The following is a 23,546-nucleotide window of genomic DNA, read 5'->3' on the forward strand; positions in this document are numbered from 1 at the left end:
TTTTTTTCAGTCTGTTTGATATATTGGTCACTTAGAGAAGTGTGTTGAACATTTTCTACTATAGAGGTAGATTCAGTATTGTAAATTTTTTTGCTTTATGTATTGTGAGAGTACATTATTATGTGCACAAAAGTTTAAAACTGTTATATCCTCTTGGAAAACTGAACGTTTTGTCATTACATAATAGCTTACTTGGTGCCTTAAAATTTATTTTATTTTATATAAAGAAAGCCAAAGTAAGTTTCTTTTGGTGAGTATTTTCCTGGAATATTTTTTCTTTTCTTTTTATGTGCAACTTTCTTAAACCCTTATGCTCCCGAAATGTCCTTTTTAAGCAGCATATTGTTGAATTAAAAAAAAAAGTGACAATCTTCGATATTTGAAAATGGAACACTTTTGCTTATGTTGTAATTACTAATAGATTCATTTTTATCATCTCCTTTCATGCTTTCTATCTTTTACTTTCCTTTCTATGTTTATTTCCCATGCTTTCTTTCTTTCTTTTCAATTGTGTTCTTTAATATCATACGTTTTTCCCTCTACAATTTATGAAGTTATATATTCTTTTTATTCTTTGAGTAGTATCAGACATTTCAATATTTATCACAGTCTAGAGTTAACAGCCAGTATCTCTGTCTTCCTGAACAACATAAAGACTTAGAATACTCTAATACCAATGATCTCTTTTTGAATGATATGGTATTGTTTTATACTCTAGTTCTATTTTTATTTAACCCCATAAAACATTATTATCATTTTATACAGTTGATGCTCATTTAGATTTACCTACCCATTTATAATTTTCTTTGGTCTTTGTTCAGACTTCCTGTGTGGGATCATTTTTCCTCTGACTAGCATATAGATTTATGATTTCCTTTAGTGAAGTTCTGCTGGTGGCAAACCCTTGGTCCTTCCCACTGCACATCTGCCCCCCACCTCATGTCATCCTGGGCTATGCTGGAAATGTCTTCGTTGCTTTCACCTCTTCTCACTCCATCTTCATGCCTCTTCTCTATCATATTTTCCATCACTTTGACACTCTGCTATATTCTAGGTAATTATATAGATCTCTTTTAAAATTTACTAATTTGCTCTCTGTTGCTATAGCTATACATTGCATTTTAAATATAAATGTATATTTCATTCGTAGACAATTTGTTTTCAAATACACTTCATCACTTTTTTTTAGTCAATTGCTCTTTACTTGTATTGTCAATCTTAAAAGCACTCACTTAATATTTTGTTTCTCATAATTCCAAAATCTCAAGTGTTTTTAGGGCTCATTCTGTTCTCTGTTGTTTTTGCTGGTTCTCACTCATGAATTTTCTTTGTATTCATTGTGATTGTTTTGATGAACTTCTTGGAACACTATCTCTTTAAGGCCTGGTTTAAAGATGGGTTCCTTTATAAAAACAAACTGATTAATTATGCCAGGAGCCCAGAGGATTTCCAGGATGAGATAGATTTGAAATAAATCCTGAGTTTATCAGGTGATGGGAATTCAGGCTTCAAACCCTCATGAGGGCCAGCTTATAATCATGAATTCTCAGGGAGAATTTTTTCCTCTTCTATTCAATACCAGGTTTTGAGACCAACACTTTTCTTGCAATTTTATGTGATAGCAGGTTTATTTTTCATTCATTCATACCCTGAGGATATGTGGCCCTTTGGGGTTCCAGCTTTAAGTAGTGGACCTTATATTAGACTCATCATTTTGCCTTCATTTCCTGTTCTCCCACTGTCCATACACCATGAAAAAAAATCTAAGCTCATGTCAACTTCGTAGACACCTTCAAGGTGAAAGACAGCTTTACCACCCTGCCTACCTCTCTGTGTACCTGCTTTCAGGTGGACCCTGTCTTCTGAGCATTCCTTACTTCTTTCCCATTCACTGATGCATTTAAACATACTTTTTAAAGTTACACAGAGTTTTTATTGGAAATTCAGGTCTCTGCTTTTTTGATATTTTTATATCTTAGATCATATGAGCAACAGATGTGGGAATTTATATGGCAGAGGGAAACAGGTGACTTCAGGATTGCTTTAGAATCACTGCCATTCTACTAAAAACCAATCAAGTTTGAAGGGCTCATTAACAGAAATGTGATGATATCAAGGAACCATAATGGCTCCTTTGAGTCTGCATTGGATTTTTTTTTAAAAAGCTAGAAATAGAAAGAAAGAGGGCACTTGAAAGAAGTGGATCCAGATGAACAGTTAGAGAAAAGCTTAGAATTCCAAACAATCTCCCATTTAAAGCTAACTTTTACCAGTAATGGATTCTTTTACATTAAAATTAAGAAGATTTTCACTCACCCAGATAATACATAAACACACTATTTCAGGAAACACATGCCAAAAAACAATACAGATTGCTGTGAAGCACCTTTTGACCACCTCCCCAGTCTTGGTCCCCTCCCTGGGTTAGCCGTGGTTTAAGTTTGGTGTGTAAATGTCCACAACTTCTCTATTTATTCATCTTGATATTTATAAATGTTCATACAAAGAAACCTAGAGTTTGTTTTGCATTTTAGAAAAGTATTAATATATAGGTGACATGGCATTTTATATGTCTGAATATGTTTTTGTTCTCCTCTCTGGCTTAATAGTCTGGCTACAGAATTCTTCATTAAATCATTTTACAATTTTGAAGGCTTTGCTTTACTCTTCAGACTTCCAGATTTTCTACAGAGAAGACTGATTCCATTCTGATTTTCTATTTGTGACCAAAAGCTTTTTTTTTTTTTTTTTTATGGAAATGTTTAGAAGTTTCTCTTTGTTTGGGGAATTCTAAAATTTCCCATTTTGAAGCCTTAGTGCGGGGTTTTTTTTTTTTCTTTCTTGTTGCTGGGCACTCAGTTTGACCTCAGTCTGCTAATCAATGCTCTTCAGTTGTGAACACGCTTTTCACCATATTTCTGTGATAACTTGCTCTGCTGGCTTTTCCCTTTCTGGCACCCCGCTCAGCTGGGGTCCTGTGGTCTGGGCACTTAGCTGTATACCTTCTTTTTTCTGAAAAATCAGTTATTTTCCATCCATTTGCTTTCTATTTTCTAATTATGTATTGATCCTTTGTACACTGTTGTCTCCTCTTTTGTATTCTCTGACTCTTATTTTTTTCCACTATCATTTTAAAAGAAATCATTAAATGTCACTTCCAGAAATCTGTCCAACAGAAATATGCAAGACTCTTTAAGAATATATATATATATACACGCACACATGCGCACACGCACACATTGGTTATACAAATATGTGTTCTACATTTTATGGTTTCTGTTGTTATATATTATACATACATGAGCACACATGTATATTGATACATAGAGAGATTGATATCACTGCTATAGAGAAAAACTGTTGACTTTCAAAATTTAGATTTCACACAGCAACTGAATTCTTTTTTGTTATATGTTTTCAATTATTTTATGATTAGCAGATAATTTTTGAATAGTTAAATATTTCAAGATCTTATTTCTTCCCTTGTGTTGCATTGGAATTCACTAAGATGGAATATGGCTGGGGGAAGAGAGTGGTTGGGCTGAGGCTGGGGGACAAAGCAAGGAGGCTGGAGACCAGATTTCTGGCCTGGCCCTACCACTGCCTGTCAGTGGACCTCGCTGGGCCTCTTTCCATATCTGCTAAATGAAGATGTCAGCCCAATTTATGTCAAAACCCTTTGCATCTCTTATTCTATGTCATTTTCTGGAATTTTCTACCTTAGCCTTGCCAAGGTTAGCAATGGCTCTTTTACCCTACCGTTGGATGATTATAAATTTGCCTACCCATGGCCCATCAACACATTTTTGTGTGAAAAAAATAGCACAGTATGGCAGTATAGTCTGAACACCAGATGTTGCCAGAAGTCCAGTGGAAAAAAATCCTCTACTAAGTAAGGGAGGATACATACGGGGAAATGCCATTCCTGGACACGAGGTAATTGAAGCAAAGCCTTCAAGGTTATGTAATCAATTTTTCAATTAATAAGCTTCCTTCCCCCTTTAATTGTGTATAAATACATAGCAGCTGAAAATGAACGAGGGAAGAAACACAGAGGAAAGCAGACTGGAACAAACAATGCAACAGAACAGAAATCACCCATTTACCTGACATCTGCACAATAGAGAAGGGAAGCACATGATCTGAAATTGAAGGGACTGGATTTTTAAAATAATGGACATTACACTTGGATAGCTAGTGTGGAGATTGCTGTGCAGCAAGGCACAGTGTGGTATGCTCATCTGGGAATCTGCCTGCTAGTGTCAAAGTAGTAAATTAAAAAATGTAAGAGTTAGGTAATATATATGGTACGAAATTCAAAGAGAACAAGAGGATATTTAGGGGCACCCATCCCCTCTTCCTGTAATCATATTATATTACAGCTTTTTTTTTGAGACAGAGTCTCGCTCTGTCACCCTGGCTAGAGTGCAGTGGCAACATCACAGCTCACTGCAGCCTTAAACATCTGGGCTCAAGTGATCCTCCTGCCTCATCCTCCTTTGTAGGTGGGACTACAGGTATGCGCCACCTTACCCAGCTTATTTTTCTATTTTTTGTTGAGATGCGGTCATGCTCTTGCTCAGGCTGGTTTTGAACTCCTGTCCTCCAGAGATCCTTCTGCCTTGGTATAATACAATTTTATTGACAATAAACTTCCAAGTACTAATACAGGTTTCTTTAGAGATTGGTACCAACCAAAAAGTAAACCTGCCTTTTAAATATGTTCACACACACACACACACACACACACACACACACGCATCCACATGCAAGTACCTATCATTGATGGATGGAGTGCTATTTTTAAACCCATTGTCCTCCAATTTCAAGAGATAAAAGATGTCAAAAGGAAAGACCTATTTCTCACTCTTTGATAAGTGAGTGAGTATAGTCATTTCAAGATTGGAAATCAAGGTGTTAAAATGGTTCTCAAAATGCAGGCTTCAGGTTTTCCAATTAAATTAGCTTTAATTTTTAGACAGAATGTTCTAAAAGGCCACATCCTGGTCAGAATGATGGCAGAAGTGCAATGCAGCCAGTGGACACCATACACCTTTACTCTTCAGCTTGGGCTCTTGCAAAATCTTACACAGTAATTTTTTCACATTTTAGTTTTGCCAGTAAGACTTAAATACTGAGGAACTGTAGAAATACAAATGATCAAGATAAAGTCCTAACCAACACATCAAACTGTATATTTAGGCACAAAGGATAAAGACAGATAAAAAATCATTTCTAAAACTCCCAGCTGAGCCCCAGTTCTGGCGGTCATATCAGGGCAGAGGGAAAACCTACAGATCACGTGGAAAGCTTTGGGACGCTGGGCTCTCACACAAGCATGCATTCACCTATTTATACCTCTGCAGGAGAAATCTATTGAAACACCACCAGAAAAGTCAAGAGCCAGTCTAATTTTCCTATTAGGAATATTTAATTTTATTTATTAATTGTTAAAACATATCCACCACCTCCCAATGTTTCCTCCTGCCTCTTTTATCATTATGATTGGTTTTTTTTAATATGGGTAGAATATTTTATTTTAGAGCTGGTGTTACTAGCTCTTAAGCATGAAACAGACATTTTAAAAAACCAAATCTCTGTCTATAACTCAGGACAACTGAGCCTCTCTTTCAGCGATGAAACAGCAAACATTTCTTCTTCTAAAAGTGTGAGTTTAAAGGCTTTGTCTAAAAATCTTGCCAATACTTTCTACAAGAGTGTAAATTTGGTAGAGAAAATTATAAGAGAAAACAGGAAAACGCTGGCTCCACCTAAGCAAATGTGCCTTTTGTGCCTGTGTGACCTAATGTTCACGAAACTGTTCGTTATTCACCTCATTACAAACATCTATCTGTCACAGCAGGTGTTGGGTCGGGAGAGGACACGGTGTCCAGGAAATCTGAAATCAGGTTAGAAAACTCCCAGGCGACCAACTCCCTTTCAATTGCCTCCATGTGGCTGGCACTGCCTGCCGCAGCCCCTGAGCTGCCTGCCCAGGAAATGGCTGTAATTTAAGTCAGAGCGGAAATGCCTCCCAAACCACTCTCCCTGAAGGCACAGAAGTCACACTTCCAGTGGCAGGAAGGGAAGCTGCCCGAGCCTTTCCAACTGTTAGAGGAAATAAACAATTTCCTTTATAGTTTCTTCAAAATTCCACTCCCCACAGGATTGGTGTTTAAAGTTCCTTGCATGAATAGTTCAGGCTTTTAAAGCTATCCTTCCCATTTTCAGCATCACCAAATGGTGAATAAATCTATTTACGAACTCAGTGTGTCTTCCAAGGACGAGAAGGGTGGCAGACTCAGACCTACAACGCTACCCTCTGTATCCTTGCAGGTCTCTGTTGTTAAGTAACTGCTCTAGATTTCTCCATGGACTAATGATGCTGGCCATTTCGGGTGACTGATGCTCTGGTAGAGTCTACAGAGTCCATTCACTACTCGAGTTCAGTTGACTTCAGACATGACGTCATCAGCAGAAGCAGCCTCTTTGTCTTGTTCCTGGGCTCTCCTTAACACCCATCCACCATTTCCCATCACTGGGATATGTAGGGACTTTCCTGTCCTTTCTAAGATACACGGGATATGGGAAGCCATGAGCCCGGTTCAGAATCTTCCAGATTTTGGCCCAGAAAGTAGAATTCAGAAAGGTACATACAAAGTCTCACCTCCTGCTCTATTCTCTTTCTCCCCTTCTTCTTCCAACAATTTCACGGCTGTCTTGTCCTGAGTTCGATCATCGCCGGGTATATAGTAAGACTCTAGCCCCTCAGGCCTGGTTTCTGTGTTAAAAGAAGCTAAAGAAATTTGGGGAAATTCTTGCTCTTGCAATCCCTGTTTTTCAAGATTTCTGTCTTGTAATGAGGATTTTCTCTTTTATGAAGCCCCATTCTTTCCTTTCCTGGAGCTGCGACTCAGCCTTGGGAATAAAAACCCTACAGCAGTGTGTGCTTAGGGAGTAAAGAAAATACAGGAGTTCATTATGTGCACAATATTTTCCCTGCTACACGAGGCTGAGTGAGTTGTAATTACAGGACTGTCAACATGAAAGTCTCTTGATCAGTAGATGCTTCCAAGTGTAGCAGCCACGCAGGCCCGTGGTCTTGTCGGTCAGCTCTGAAGACCACGATGTAAGTTGTGTAAGTATTATCATTCACGAGTTCAATTGCACAGGAAAACAACATTTAAACAGCATCTACAGAAATCCTTTATTGTTATTGTTCTTGATAATTTAGATTGTACACTCATTAAAATATTATTCTTCCATTGAATATTCACTCATCAGACAGAAAAACCACCATGTCAACCATCAGAGTAGGTGAAATACCTTTTTCCCCATTCTTCCCTGGCAATCATTTAATTTAGCATTTCATGATACACTACACTGAACCATAAATCAGAAGGACTCATTAATCTCTTCACTGGGTTTTCCCTCATTCCCTATTGCTCTTCTAGATTTCTGTTTCCCCTCAAGGCTAAACTTGCAGATGGGTGTTAGATAAGCTGTCTCCTGTTCCCTGCCTCCTGTTTATCCCACTCTTTTCTGCTTTCCACTTTCACTTTTCCACTGACCCCTCACTAATACCAAGGCCAATAACGACCTCCTGGTTACTAAAGCCAAAGAACGCTTTTCTGTACCACCCACTGGTTTTAGACACTGTGGACCATTCCCTTATCAAAGCATGGAATTTCCCCTGGGCTTTCCTAAACACTCCTGGTTTTCCTTCCATCACATAGGTTGCCCCCTTTCTGTCTTTCACTTGCTTTTTCTCCTCTACCAGACCTCTCAAAGTTGAGAGTTATCTAGAACAACCTCCTGGGACCTATTCTGTAGATATGCCATGGATTTTATTCATTCCTATGCTTAAATTCACTCTAGATTCATGATTCTCAAATTTTTGTGCATATGCATTTCACTTAGACAAAGGGTAGAAACTTTAAATCACTTAACCTTTTGTACTTGAATTCCCTCTTCTATATTCACCTGCATGACAGCCTTGTAAAATGTTATAATGATAAAAGAAATCATAAATGAACAGGAATTTAACCAGAGAACACATGTACTATGGTACAAATCTGAAGTGAACGGGAAACTAAGTGCTGTCTCTTATTCTCCACGTGACTTTCACTGGACAAGCTGCTTTGACTTCCTGGGCCTCAAAATGTTAGAACCCACAGGTGTGACTTAATTGTAGTTTTAATAAAAGGTTGAATGTGAATTCTGCCAAATGGTGTTACATTTTCAAAGCCTGCGCAACTCCTTACTTGTTTGGAGATGATATAAAAGGATAACATTGGAGAGAAATGTTTCTGGAATCTATTCTATTTCATTTATTGCTACTTAAAACTTTTAGAGAGGAAAAAAGTGTGGCTCCTATAGTATGAATGAGGCAAGTGTTAGCTTAGTACTAGGTCGAAGCAGGTATTAGCAGTGGGAGGGATTTTATGTTACAGCTGAGGCGATTTTCAGGGAGAAGACCATGTTGAGGGGGTTAGCAAAATGTTGTCGATGCTAAGTTTATGTTTTAGAGGACTTTTTTGTTGCCCCTCAAATACTTTATACTGAGGGCCTGAGAGTTCATTGATCAACAAGGCAGTGCAGCCTCTCTCTGGTATAGGAAATAGAAAAAAGGTTTAAAAAAAGTAATATATTTTGGCAGAAAGTTTGTTTCGTTTTTAAAGGATGGGTAATAGCATTTCGACCATGGCAAGCTGCAACAGAAACTCTATATAAATCCTCGGAAAACCTTATGCCACGAAACAGGGTAAGGTTTATGCCATCGGTATGCGGGTAAATGGTTAAAACGTGGCTCTCCTACCAAAAAAAAGGCCCAACTTTAGACTTAGCTGATTTTCACAGTGTAAATATTTGCACCAGGGCCAATTTCAAACTACCAAATGGATGATCTTGAACAAGGAGTTGGGAAGAGGTGCACAGAAACACACTGTTAAAGCCACCACTAGAGATGGCGCATAGTAACTATACAGATGCAAAGTACCTCGAGAACACAGACAATAGAGAAAGGTATTAAATTATTAGTAAGGGATGAATTTTGAGTATTTTTTACCTCTGTTTTTAATATAATTTATTTAATTGCAAGTTGTTATAATTTAATTTTTAATAATGGCTGTTTAACAACCAGCTCATTAAATCCCTGAAAAATTTGAAAATGGGCTCTAGTGAGCTAATACAGCCAGCTCCAGCTTGCCACATGTTTGTCTTCAATGAATAAAGAAAAATTAATATTTACTTAAGCAATATTTAATTACATTTGAGTTCTGTGAGGTGAACACTTTGGTCTAGGTGTTTTTTATACTTGTTAATATTCTATTAACAGAACCCTACATCGTCATCTATTGATACATAAGTCAAAAGTGGTGATTAAAATCATCTGATGCTAGATAAATAGATGATAGTTTCCTATATAATTTGTGTGAGTTGTATGTGCGATATATATTTCCTTTTCTCAGAAAAACAATCTAAGAAAAAATATTTGCTTATTGAATGGTGTGTGTTAAGGACTAAATTGTGTTGCCCCAAAATTCACATGTTGGAGCTCTAGCACTCCCAACGTGACCGTATTTGCAGATAGGGCCTTGAAGGAGGTAATTGAGGTTAAATGAGGTCATAAGAGTGGATCCCTGATCTGATAGGACTGGTGTCCTTACAAGAAAAGGAAGAGACACCAGACCCCCCCCTTTCCCTCTCCCTCTCCCTCTCCCTGTACACAGAAGAAAGGCCATGTGAGGACACAGCAAAAAGGCACTGACTGCAAGTCTAGCAGAGCGGCCTCACCAGAAACCAATCTCACAGGCACCTAGCTCTTAACCTTCCAGACTCCAGATCTGTGAGAAAATAAATTTCTATTGTTTACGTAGCCCAGGCTGTGATATTTTGTTACGGAAGCCGAGCAGACTAACACAACATGTAAATAATGACATTACAGACAGTTCCACAAGAGTAATAAGATACTTGCATCTCAGACTTTTTCATAATATCATGAGTAATTCCTTCCTGTCTGCTCCTGTAGGTCTTAGTTAAGGGTTGCCACCTCTGGGAAGCCTTCCTTGGTTTCCCCAAGCCTGTGTCAGCCCTTCCTCCCAGGTAAACAGGTCTAACATAATGATGATCATAGCTGTTTGGTCCCAGTGCAATCCTTCACAGAATGGTGGATTACACATTAGAAATGAAGATTGTGCATGTGGCTATTTATATTTACATTTAAATAAAATTAAAATAAAATCGAAGGTTCAATTCCTCAGTTGCCTTAGCCACCCTTCAGATGGTTAATAGCCACCTGTGGGTAGTGGCTACTGTATTGGACACTCAGACATGGAAAATTTCCATCCCTGGAGAAAGTTCTATCGGACAGCACTATACTAGATTGTAATGAACTGAAGGTGGGGGAGTGCATCTTTTTCTTTCCCTAGCACCTACTATGTGGTGGGTATCCAGTAATTATTGGTTGAATTAATAAAGGCAAAAAACCCACTACTCAACTGCAGCCACTTAAAGCATTCATGGTTCTCAGAGGCCACAGAAATAAACTCATCCATGCAAATTTATTTTTATTATTGACAAGTAAAAACCTGAAAGTGAGCAATTTTCATTTTCCTCATGATGAGAACACCAACATGCATCATTAAAGTATAATTATAGAATTCATCTCTCAGGTGTTAATATAGCAATCTATAGTTGTTAATTCGGAAGCACAATATCGATTTTAATTTATTTTTTCTAGGCCATCTCTGCTCCATTGTTCTATAAGTGACCCTATGGACTCATTAAATCTTTCAGCATGATATTTATGCAACCCTATTTAATGAGTCCTTCAACACCTTGAATTCTCTGGATCTCATAACTATTATTTTAGTGACAAATTTCTGACTTTAATTAATCATATCCTTCACAGACTCCAAGGAGATCATAAAAAGGTCACTCGGTCGTATACAACCCTCTGCTGGTAGATGGCTTCCTTGTCTCCACGTATAAAGATCTTCAGAGAGACACACACGACAACCCTCGGGAATCTATTTAGGTATTTAGATATCCTTACTCTCAGAAAACTTTCTTCATGCCTCGTTTAAATCTTTCATAATTTAGCCCAAAGCTGTCCCCATGACTCTAACTCCAGAGATAAAGGAGAACAGGATCATTTGTCACACGCTCCAGAGAAGCCCCTTCCTGTGCTATGGCTGAGACTTAAATACAATCTAAAAGCAGATGTTTCTCTTCTAGGACGTTCCTTTAAATTTTCTAGTATCCTCCAGGGTACACATTAGGGCCTAGTAAATATTACTTGAATGAATTGATGCAATCCAAATGGAAAACAATTGCTTAACAAATAAAAGTAGGCTCGTTGCAAACCCCAATTCATACCCTAACCCCTTTCTTGTATAATTCAGAAGTAGGCTTAGTGGACAAGAGGGCTGTTCTAGGGCTGGGTGCGGAAAGAAGGACGTAAGAGGGAGAGTGGGGAGAGAAGAGAGGACAAGACGATCTCCAGGGATGCAAACCCTTTGTGTTCCTGGGTTTGAACTAAGCACTGACACATAAGCTGAATGGCAGGGAAGCAGGGAAGAAGGGAGGAGGGTGGCAAGCCAAGTTTGGGGGGAGGTGAGGGTGGGTGGGCCCTTCCTCAATCCCACTGCTGTAGAGAGGGGGCTGCGACTCTTCAGCAGCCACGGACAGGGAAGGTTATGCCAAAGCCTTCCCGGGAGTCCCCTTCCCCTCGGCTCGGCATTACCTCCCCACGGGATGTGATAAACGCAGAAAACCGCGGCCTGCCTCTCAGTGATAGAAGCTGCGGCCAATTGTGGTTTCCTGGAGGTGAGTCCTGTTTTCACAGGGCTGGAGGTTTTCTAAAATCTAGTGTTCAGAGATGTTCTTCTCCAAGGCAATTGTTAAAAACAAGTGATTTTGAGCAATGGGAACACGCGGTCCGTGATGTTTAACCGCACTTGCTGTTGTGATCAGTTTGGGGGCTAAATCCCGGGCAGGGTTTAGCTGAGATATTGTGGAGGCTGGGGGCTGCCATCGGCATAGCAAACAGCGTTTGGGATATTCGTTTGGTCGCTATTCCTTCTGGCCACTCACAGAGACATGCTTCCTTTAACAAAGCAGCTGGTGGTCTCTCCACTCTCCAGGTGAGTATACTGGGCACACGTGGTATGCCCTTACTGCTTGCCTATCCACGTCAACACGAGAAAGAGATGTCACACACATTGACATCTAGATCCTAAAAAATCGTAGCTTCAGATATATACTAAAAAAGCAGAAGGACACAATACATGTGGCGTGTCCTAGGTTTGGCGCTTCTTGAATGACGTTTGTGAAGTTCATTAACCTTCTGAACCTTAGTTTCCTCAAGTGTACAATGACGAGAATAAGAACATAATTTATGTGATGTACTTTAAAGATGCTTGATGATGGAGGAAGTGCTCAATAAATGCTAACTATTATTGTTTTTATCATCATTTTTCAGAAAAAAAAAATTTTAGTGTCCTTCTGTGGCCTGAAACTGACTTCTATTATTTTAAAGCATATAGGAACCATGTTTTCTGTTCTTTAGCACTCTCTATTGAAACTGGTGTATCCTCGAATAAGGAAAGGCACTTAATAAATATTGGCATACATTTATAATTTTCCAATACTATGTCTTTGGAATTTTTAGAAATTGGTCATTCTATAGCTCTTTATCTAAAGGATCATATACACACAAAATGAGCAAACATCTTTTTTTTGTTTATTTTAAATCCTGTTCTACAGTGATTTGTAGCCACTAAAAAATAGAAGTTACCAAATAGAGTATAACTCACATATTCAACTTCACATATTAGTGGCTAGCTGATAACAAGGAATATATTTTTTTAATCAATGAAGGTTTGTACTCACAAATAAAATGTGAAATTCCAACTATTTATGTGACGAGTACTCTTGGGATCAATCTTCTATCATAATAAAAAATAATTTTTTGGCAAATGCATGATAGCTTTATGTACTATTGCTTTTTATTCATTTATTTTGTTTTAAGCTGTAGTGTATGAATGAAAATGTTTAAGGAAAGAGCAAGAACACAAAAAACATTTGGGGAAACGTTGAAATTGGCACAGAAATCTATTTTGTATACACTTCTATAAAAGAACTTTTTCTTCTTTTTTCAAATATAAAATAGTATAATGGGATTTTTTTTTTTTCCTGTTTTAGCAACGAGACCTAACCATGAAAAGTGGGAAACTGGTTTATTTTTATGTAACCTAAGTAACGTCTTACATGTGGAAAGCTAACAGGACCCAAAAAAAGGAACAATATGATTATAATTTTTTTTAAACTCCAGGTATTGTGGGAAGACTTGCATCTTTTTTAAAAATAAATATTTTTGCTCAGTGGGAAGCTCAGCTGACATTCTGGAGAAAATACAAATTGTCAACAGACTATCACAAGCCTAATAGAGCACATCAACAAAAATGTAACATTTGTGTCTTCATTGCATTTATTTTGAAAAACCCCACCCAAGTTATATGTTCTTAGCTTTGCTGTCATTTGCATCCTCTGAGAAAATCCTATGGTCTACTCGTGGTATTAAATGTTTCACAATAGCTCTCAAAACTACCAGGCCAGTTATAAGTGCAATGACAACAACAAAATCCAATGATGCTCATAATTGATTTCAAAAATAGTCTTAACATTTATATCCAAATGAGAAAGGCATTTTCAAGGTCTCCCTGATGCTTTCCTATAGAAGCTGGAAATCAATATTACATGCCCCTCCTCTGCCCCACCTTCCAATAAGTAATATAACAAGGTCACATAGAAACAAAATTGTCACCGTTGAGAGGACATGACCAGAATTCAGAGCCAAGCTCTGGCTATGTTCTCAAATGGCATTCCCTGTGTCTCTCTTTCTAACGTTACAGTCAGTAGAAAATAAAAAGATGTCAAAGGGCTGAGCTTGTGATTGACTCAACAAATTCAAATACAATAAAACATCATGAAGACAGCTTAAAGCTTCTTCCAGCTGCTTAAGCCAGGAGGTAGGAATGTACTAGATCCTTGTCAGTTGAAATGCAGTCCATTGGAAATGTGGTAGCATTGGTATCTCCTGGGACATAGTTAGAATGCAGAATCTCCCGCCCCACTCAGACCTTCTGGATCAGTATCTGCAATTTTACAGGATGTCCAAGTAATTCACATACCCATCATGGTTTGCAAAGCACTGAGCTAGAGTAACTGATGCAGAGGAAGAAGAACTTAGACCTCTATCTCAGTAAAGAGCTGTTTTCAGTAATTCTTTGACATGTTTCTAAATTATATTGCTTCACAGATCAAAAAGTTTGAAGACAAAAACACTATAAGTCCCACTGTAAAACTCTAGTTCATAACATCAGAATAGAAGTTTGCTTTCTCTATAATCATAAGAATGCCTCTTTTCTCCATGAAATGCACACCCTTTGGGATGGCATAGGCCAATTTTCTTATTAGGGAAAGGAATACAATAGTTTTCATGATGCATCTCCTCTGGCAAGTTGAAGTCCTCTCTAATTTTCAAGCTGAAGTTTGCTCAGCAATCCATAGCCCCTGTCCCAAGCATCCTTATTAGTGAGCTATTTCCGAGCTCTTGCTTCCACAGAATCAGGAAATCCTGAGCTGTCCCCTTAACTCAAAATACCATGTGGGAATAAAATGAGTTTTGCTAAACTTTCAAAAGGAGGGGTGTTGTAAGTTGTGAGGAGCAGGTTGAGAAGACGCCCTGAGAATTTAATTTGATACCATTGGATTTTAAGATAATAGGACCATGGATAAACAGTTCAGTGAGAAGTAAGAATAGAAAAAAAAAGTTTCAAAAGTGAGAAGAATAGTTTGAGTACAAGAGAGAAAGATCAAGATTAAAAAAGAAGCCAATTTTGCAGACAGAGGATCGAAAAGAAGAAAGGGAAAGAAGACAATATGGAAGAATGAAATTTGTACCAGAAATAGAGAGCACAATGATGAAGAAAGAAATACCAGAGGAAGCCAGGAAAGGATGAGAAAGGCATCATGGGCAGGGCTGGCAATTTTAGCAGGAAAAAAAATGGGAATGTAGAGAGAAGAAGGATGAAGAACAAAGGAGCAAGTCCCTGATGCCTGAAAACCGGATGGTCACACACCACCCTTCTCTCAAAAGCGAGCCCTCCCATCCAGTCCTACCTGGCCAGAGGGGCGGTGGTCACCACTTGAGAGCTTGAGGGTTGGGGGGAGTAAAGTTGGGGGAAACAGAGGGATCCTCATGGCAAGTTTCCGACAAGAATGAGGAGGAACCGTCCCCCTGTGTGGGAAAAAAAGGGAGGCTGTCATTTTTGTGGCAATGAAAGTGATTTCTAAGTCACCCGGTGTTTCCAATTATTTGTCTGGGAGAGCTCTCGGAGTGCCTTCTAGAATAGAGATTTAGCACCTCCAACTGCTTTTATCTACCCCGACAGCACCCGTGTGCTGAGGCACCCGCCTATCACAAATGCAATGGAACTGGTGTCACGTTCTCCTTGGCTCTCCCCCACTCTCTACAAGGATTAGATATTAAATATGATCACAACTATTACTTTTGAAAATTCTCAAAAAAAAATCTCTACAAAATCTCACTACCATCAAGAAACTTGAGAAAAGACAGTGTTGAATCATTATTATTATTATGATTATTATTATTTTGAGACAGAGTCTTGCTCTGTTGCTCCAAGTAGAGTGCAATAGTGTCATGGTAGCCCACTGCAACCTCAAACTCCTGGGCTCAAGGGATCCTCCTGCCTCAGCCTCCCAAGTAGCTGGGACTACAAGCACGTGTCACTAAGCCTGGCTAATTTTTCTGTTTTTTGTAGAGTCGGGGTCTTGGTTTTGCTCAGTCTGGTCTTGAACTCCTGAGCTCAAGCAAATCCTTCCACCTTGGCCTCCCAGAGTGCTAGGATTATAGGCGTGATCCACCACCCTTGGCTGGTGTTGAATTATTGACAGCTGTTTGTTCAGTTGGACAGTGCAGCCCCATCAATCTGGGCTTGATGGCTCTACTTATCTCCCCCAAAAAGAGATAATTACTTTTTAATATACAATGTTAATTTTGTTAGCCCTTTACATGAATCATTCATTCAAAAAATATTCATTGAACACCAACCCCGTGCCAGGCATTGTTGGTGAGTGTCTGGAACTCAGGAGCATCAGTGAGCATCACTGTACAAAATAGACAAAGCCCCTGACCTTGTGCAGTTTCCATTCTAATGGGGAGGGACCAACGCTGAAAGGCACACTTAGGAAAGACGTATATGACCTAATGAGAGAAGGTGATAGATACCATGAAAAACAGAAAATAGAGCCAAATAAAAAGGAGAGAGGATGGCAGGGGTGGGAGAGTGGTGGAGGGGGGTTGCAAACTTAAATAAAATGGTCCTAGAAAGCCTTTTTGAGAAGATGGATGTGGGCAAAGACTTGAAAGACAGGAGAGAATTGCCCAAGCAGACACTTGGGGGATGAGGAAACAGTCCCTACAAGGAACTGAGGAATTGAGGAAACAGCCCAAGGTGAGAATAGACTGGCTTGTTGGGACCCTGAAAGGAGCCCAGTATGGCCTGAGCAGAGAGTGGGTCAGTGAGGAAAGGCAGGGATGCAGCAAAGTGAAATGAGAGCATGTGGGACTTCCTGAGCTTTTGTTCTAAGAGAGACGGGAGCCATTGGAGGGTCTCGAACAGAGGAGTGACCTGATTTAATTTATGTTCTAAAAGGATGACTCTGGCTGTCATGCTGGGAATAGACTGTGAGTGGATACAAGCAGCAGCAGGAATACCAGTTAGGAGGCTATTTAGACATCCAGGTGAGAGATAAAGGTGGCCTCGGTTAAGGTGGTTGTGCTGCAGTTGGTACCTTAGCAATTATAAAGATGTCTTAACTGCTTTATAGTATTTTTCAAGTCCTAGGGTTTTTTAGTTACACCTAAAACAAGGACCCAATAAGAAACTTAAGAATTGTAACAGCTCATTATGTATTTCCCAAAATCTAAGAGCTAATTTTTTTGGGATAATATGTAAGGCACAAAGGAAAAGGAAACAAATCCTTTTCAACCAAAGATAAAAGAAAACATATTTCCTATTTTTTTATATGTACCAAAAACATGTACATGCTGCTGGCTACTCTGTCTGGCACAAGTTTCCATGTGCTACTAGCATCATTAGCTAGGGCACAATCCATTTTGATGCCACATGGTTAAACCTACTAAGCTTCCCCCCAATCATTTAGTGTGTGTGTGTGGTATAAATGTGTGTATTAGTGTGTATATGTGTGTGTGACTCTTTGAAATATGGAACTATTATTTGAGGTTTGGTTTCAGGTTTAAATTCAAAGACCTTGTCCAATTCAAAGATTAACCTCAATTAATGATTATAATAAATGCAGACACAAGTCAGTTGATTTTTGTTGATAGAAAATGTATAACTAGGACTCCAAGGGGTCGATTTATTACATTAATATGGCCTTAGGGAACATACGTGGAAACTAGAGAATGTAATTCTTGCTCTTATTTGGAAATGAAACTTTCTTCCGTGTTTTTTCAGCTCAGTGGTCCTACATCTCCCCTTTTGCAACAGCCTTGTCTCTGGTCTCCACATACTGCTCCATCAAATATTTCAGAGCACCTAATAGATTTCCTCTTTGGATTTTCTGTAGGTAAATACAGTCAATCCTCCATACCCACATCCATGGATTTAACCAGACCTGGATCAAAACTTTCAGGAAAAAAAAAACAAAAACAGATGTTGTGTCTGTAATGAACATTACAGACTTTTGCTCTTTGTCATTATTCCCTAAACAATACAGTATAACAACCATTTACATAGCATTTACATTGCATTAGGTATTATAAATAATCTAGAAATGATTTAAAGTATACGGGAGGGCGTGCGTAGGTTATATGTAGATATTATGCCATTTTATGTTAAGGACCTGAGCATCCGTGGATTTTGGTATCTGCTGGGCATCCTGGAACCGATCCCCCACAGATGCCTGAGGGATGACTATATTTCTGTTGGTTTCAGGTTGGCCATCCCTTCCCTCAAAATGTTGAAGGCCACAGATAAATCTGATAAGGGTTTCTGGAAATCAATTAAATTTTTACATTCTTTGCTTTAAAAAGCATTTGGGGTGTGTGTGTGTTGGAATATTTTCATTACTTAGTTATAACAAAGCCGGACTTTAAAAAACAACAACAAAAACTAGAGATACATTGGGAATAAAAAATCTAATTAGTATTAGCAAAATTCATATAAATCATGCACGATGATAGGCACACAGAAGGAGAAGCAGCAGTAAACTCAAAAGGTTTTCCATTCATTACTGTGTGGATTTTTTGTGTGTGTGCCAGGCGGGCAGGTAAAAGCCAATGGGATGAAACCTCGTCTCATCCTATTCCTAGTGTTAAATTCAGTGTTTGCTGGGGCGACTCCGAACCCCACCAACACATAAACCTCTACTCTAGCAGGTGGTGAGAATTCTCTTCTGATCCTGCCCTCTATCCAGTACATCCATCGCCATACTCCCATGTTTTCTCACTCTTAGGAAAGAAAAATATGGACAAAGGAAGGGGAAAGAAAGTTGATGAGGTAAAGAAAAGGTGGAGGAATCAATAGCATCCAGGTGAATCTAAGTTATAATTTTGTTTAAGTTTCAAACTCAGTTGCTTCGTGGAGGCCAACAGACAACAGAAATCCTAGCGAGTACCATGCAGGCAAAAGGGGCAGTCTCTTCTCAGCTCTAGAGATTTGTTTGTACGTTTATATTATAATCCTCTAACCTATTTTTTCAAAAGAAATGGAATGGTTTTTTTTAAATAAGAAATTTTTTCCAATTTCTACATAATAGTGATGGTTTTTAATGTGTCCACTTGGCTCAGATGACTGACATTTCCCAGAGTTCCCTTTCTGTTATGGTGGGTGATGTGGGGGATTCTTCCAAGAGCTGGAGGGCTGAGGAGGGAGGCAGCAGCCATTTTGTAGCACGTAGGCATTGTTGCTGACCTGTCGATTCGTCTGGTTGTTGTGAGGCAGCAGCTGGGTCTGCAACCACTTCCCTTTCGCCTTGGGTCTCGTTTTAGTTGTCTGACTCCTGGGCCAGGTATGTGTGTGTGTGTTCAACTCTGTGACAAAAAGTTTCAGCTTCTGTTACTCCAGCCATCCCTGTTCGTAATCTTCCTTCCTGGACTGGCTGGCTGTTGGGGGTCAGCATCGAAAGTAGGGGCAGCCTTGTGATGACTGCGCATAGCCAGCCACCACGATGGCATAAGCCAGTTCCCTGTAGCTCACACACCTGCGATCTCCTACTGGCTCTGCTTCTCCAGTTGAATCCAGACTGGTACAGATGTTAACGAATTCAAAAATTTTAGAAACACTATGTGGAGACTTTATTCCTGGTAATGGCTGGTTAGGTTATTTGAACCATGCTTCCCACTGAAAACAACTAAAAAGGCTGGGTACGATATTAAGCTATCTTTAAACACTCTAAGAACCACAAAAACTTAAAGAATGATCAGGCCCAAACTGAAGGGGACATTGAACCTAGACAGGTAATAAGCTTGGAAGCTGCTTTTGCCCTCACTTTTTTTTTGCCACTGCTGGAATTTTTGAGTTCATCTTTTGACAGCCTTGAAGGGTGAGGAGCGTACACTCAAAACCTGAGCCCTGCCCAGAGGGAGGAATCTCACAGGAAGCTTCTCTGCTATAAGCTAGGACATACAGATTGTAGATTTGAAAATTAGCACATAGAAGTAAAATGAAATACAAAACCTGAAATTAAAAACCGGTAGATGAGTAGAATAGCAGTTTAAACAAAGAATTAGTGCATTAGAAAAAGGGTCAGCAAAAAATTGTCCACAGGGCAGCAGAGATAGACAAAAAGGTGGAAAATACTAAAAAGAGTTAAGAGACAGAGAAGATGGAGTAAGAAGGTCCATTTTATTTTATATGCAAATATATATATGGAGTCCTAGAAGGAAAGGAAAAAAGTCAACAGAAGCCGTATTTGCTTACATGGTAATTGAGAGATTTTACAGAACTGATGAGAGTTATCTATTCAGCCACCTCAAACACATATATAGATATGTTATTTAAAAAATGCATAAAATACAAGAAAAAAATCTAAATTAAGTTAAATGGGGGAAAACACAAATTATTGTCAAAAAAACTACATTAAAAGACTAACAGTTAACTTCCCATCAACAATAATAGAATCTAGAGAACAGTGGAATTTTATCATCAATGTGCCAAAAGAAAATAATTGCCAACATAATATTCTATACCCAGTGAAAATATCATTCCAGAATGAAGGAAATGTAGATTCTCATCCACTTTAAAGAAGTAAAGACATTTTTGGACAAAAACAAAAATAAAAACCCCGAAGAGTTTATCACCAGTAGACCACATGCAAGGAACTTCCAGAGGAAGTACGAGAGGATGACCCCAAATGGACCGTCTGAGACACAAGAAAGAACATACAGCAAAGAAGGCTGTGAATATACAGACAAATCTAAATGGACACTGATTGTATAACATAGAATAAAAATGTTTTATGTGTTTAAAAGTCTGTAGGATTAAAGTAAATTTCAAAAATAAGCGGACCGTGGACAAAGGGAATTAAAATGGTTCCCATGTCCTGGTACTGCCCAGAAGGAAAATTATATTCAACAATGGAAGCTATGTTTTCTAAAAAGGCAATTCTTTAAATTGATAAAAATTAAAACTAGATTTCTTCCATAGAACAAATATAAACAAACGACCGTGTTAGTCAATCAAGACTTGACAGTGAACAAAACACAGTTTACAAGGAAGCCAGTCCCCACTCCGTGGTCTGGCTTCTAGGAGACCCAGTAGGTGTTGGCAGGGAGAATCCACATTTCCCCATTAGTGGCCAAAGATTAGAGACACAAATAAATCATTTAAGAAAAAAAAAAGTTTACTTTCAATCCCCAAGTTAGTCTTTTCTCTCCTGAACGCTGGGGGAAATACCAGCCACATTCAGGAGTCTGTCTCAGAGCCCAGCGGTAGGTCTGACAAGACTAACTTCATGCAGGGAGATGAGTCACTCACCCTGTTACAAAGATGTCAGAGGGGAAATGAGGAAAATCAGTCTATATTTCCCTGGTGGAGGAAAAAAAAAAAGAGAGCCAGTAGCTACATGGTGAAATGTTCTTTGGGAATGAATTAAAATGCCCTAAAGCTTCCTGGAATTCTCTCTTGATGATGAGCGAAATTAAAACAGAAACCTTGTGTTCTAAGAAGCAACAAAGACAAATTAAGCATCAGAGAAAAAGTGAACTGCACATTTATCAAATGTTTTATGAGGTTATGGAGACAGTTCATTAAAAAGTCCCCTCGAAAGATGATTCTTCTTGTAATGAGTCAGTAGCTACAAAGTGATCAATACACATTGGGATGTTTGTAGCAGATTCAAGGCAGCTCATGATTAGCAATGTTTCACCATGTTAAAATAAATCTCATTGAAGTGTCCAGAAAAAGGCAGAAGATCCATTTTTATAACGGATCAGTTCAGAGTTGAGCAGGACCACAAAGGCATGGTTTCTTTGCACAGGCAGTTGGGTTCTTGAGTTGTTTCTAACACCTTTTGAACACATAAACTTTTTCCTATTGGCTCTGGCAAATCTAGGTATGGAAATCCCAAGGAATCCAGTTATATCATTGAGTCAGAAGATTGGCCAGTATTTATTGTGTCCATCGTAAGAATTCTACAGCTATGGTTTTCATAAAAGGACACATCTCAAACAAAACTATAAACTGCATACACTTAAGGACTGAATTAAATATCTCACCGCTAAGGATGGCTAAGAATATCGGAATTGTATATTTATACGAGAAGCATAAGAATTAGCAACATATCTAAGTAATTTATTAATTCTTACTTGAGAATCTATATTGCCAAGCCTAAAAACTTTAGAAATCAAAAATATGAAATAAATGTCCTGTACAATAAATATATGAAAGCAGAAGAGCAGAAATAACCATGAAAATATATTTAGAATTAGCCGCAAGAAATGTGTAAGAACTAAATTGGTGAATGGAATATACAATGAAATAAAACTAATACTTTTGAGCTATGAGGACTCAAAAAATACTTGTGTGGAATGGCAGTGTTTTTTAGAGTAGATATTTTAAACTGCAGACAGAAGGGCAGGAAAATGGAAAAACACATTTTTCACAAACAGAAAAATATTCAGTGATGAATCAAAATGGATGAAATGTTTTAAGACTGAGATGCTATTAATATTTGCTAACCTGAAAGTATCTGATTTATATTCAGTTCATTTAAAGTTGACATTCATGAGACAATTAATTTTAACCAAACAATGAGCACAAGATAATTTTAAAGCGAAGCCCCAATAAACTGTTACCGTGGGGGGAGGGGTGGGGAAGATCTGTTTTTTTTTTTTTTTCTCCTGATTTATGAGAATATTTTGTTGGAGAAAAATCAGGATGATTTTGGTTCAGAGCATCCTCTGTTGGACAGAACCTGGCATTGCAACATTGCATCAGATATTTAGAACTGAAGTAAGGATGTTGCTTACTTAGTCTCTGATTCTCCATCTTGCACACTAGAATCAGCTGGGGGCGGGAGTGATGACTTTAAAAATACCAGTGCCTGAGCCACCCTCAAGACCAGTCTAACTAAGCCAGATCTCCGGAGGTGGGTTCTGTGCATTTGCAGTTTTTAAAAGCTCACCAGTGGATGAGAAATGCTTACTGAATATTGCTGCATTTTTACCTTCATTGAGAAAGACATGTGAGTTTCACAGGTGAGCACTGATCTGAGACTGTTTGGGAGGTACTTACATGAACTAGGAAGGTTTTATTCTTACTGAATGGAAATGAAATAAAATAAAATAATTGTGCATTATTATTTAATTCCACTTACCTTGGGATTTTCATCCAGGATCTGCTGACGTATCTCCTTGTGTTTCTCTACGAGTTTTTCTTGCCGTTTACTTTGTGCCTCTTCTAACTATAAGAAAAGTGATAGGGAAAGTCATTTTCATCTAAATGTTCAAGTGCACATTTTCAGAAAGAATTGAAAGCTTTTCAGACCTATGGCTTACAGTTGGTTTGATATTCTGGTCAAGAACTGCCCTTGCGAATAGAGGAGACTGTAGTCAGTGTTGAAGCTGGGTGATGGGAACACAGAGGTAGGGGGTGGTGCTCAGTGGACTGCACTGTTCTTACATTTTTGTAAGTGTTTGAACATTGCCCTAACATCAAATTTAAAAAAAAAAAAAATAAGAAAGACGGCCCTGGGAGGTTGCCATCTTCTTTACCATTGATGACAACTGAAGTTTCTTTTGGGAAAACTCCCCTTCACACCATGCTTCTGGGCTCCTGACTGTGGAAATGATTCTACCTTTAGACGAACCCTTTTATACAGTGGTTTGCAATTCACCTTGCAGAAGCATTGAGTACGGAGTGCCCACGCTGTGCAGCAACTCTGCTGGGCACTAGCGATAAAGAAATACAACAAGGCAAAATGGCATTTCCTTC

At 38.6% G+C, this 23,546-nt stretch overlaps 1 protein-coding gene across 1 annotated transcript in view; it reads right to left on the reverse strand.

Moving 5' to 3' along the window:
• PLCB1 (phospholipase C, beta 1 (phosphoinositide-specific)) overlaps nt 1-23,546 on the reverse strand; it is a 756,841-nt gene that overhangs the window by 62,995 nt on the left and 670,300 nt on the right. The window contains 1 exon segment of the mRNA XM_012639238.1: nt 22,930-23,016. Within this exon segment, the coding sequence (XP_012494692.1) occupies nt 22,930-23,016 (87 nt within the window).

The sequence above is a fragment of the Propithecus coquereli genome, unplaced genomic scaffold (assembly GCF_000956105.1).
Source record: "Propithecus coquereli isolate 6110/MARCELLA unplaced genomic scaffold, Pcoq_1.0 Scaffold139, whole genome shotgun sequence".
NCBI lineage: Eukaryota > Metazoa > Chordata > Mammalia > Primates > Indriidae > Propithecus > Propithecus coquereli.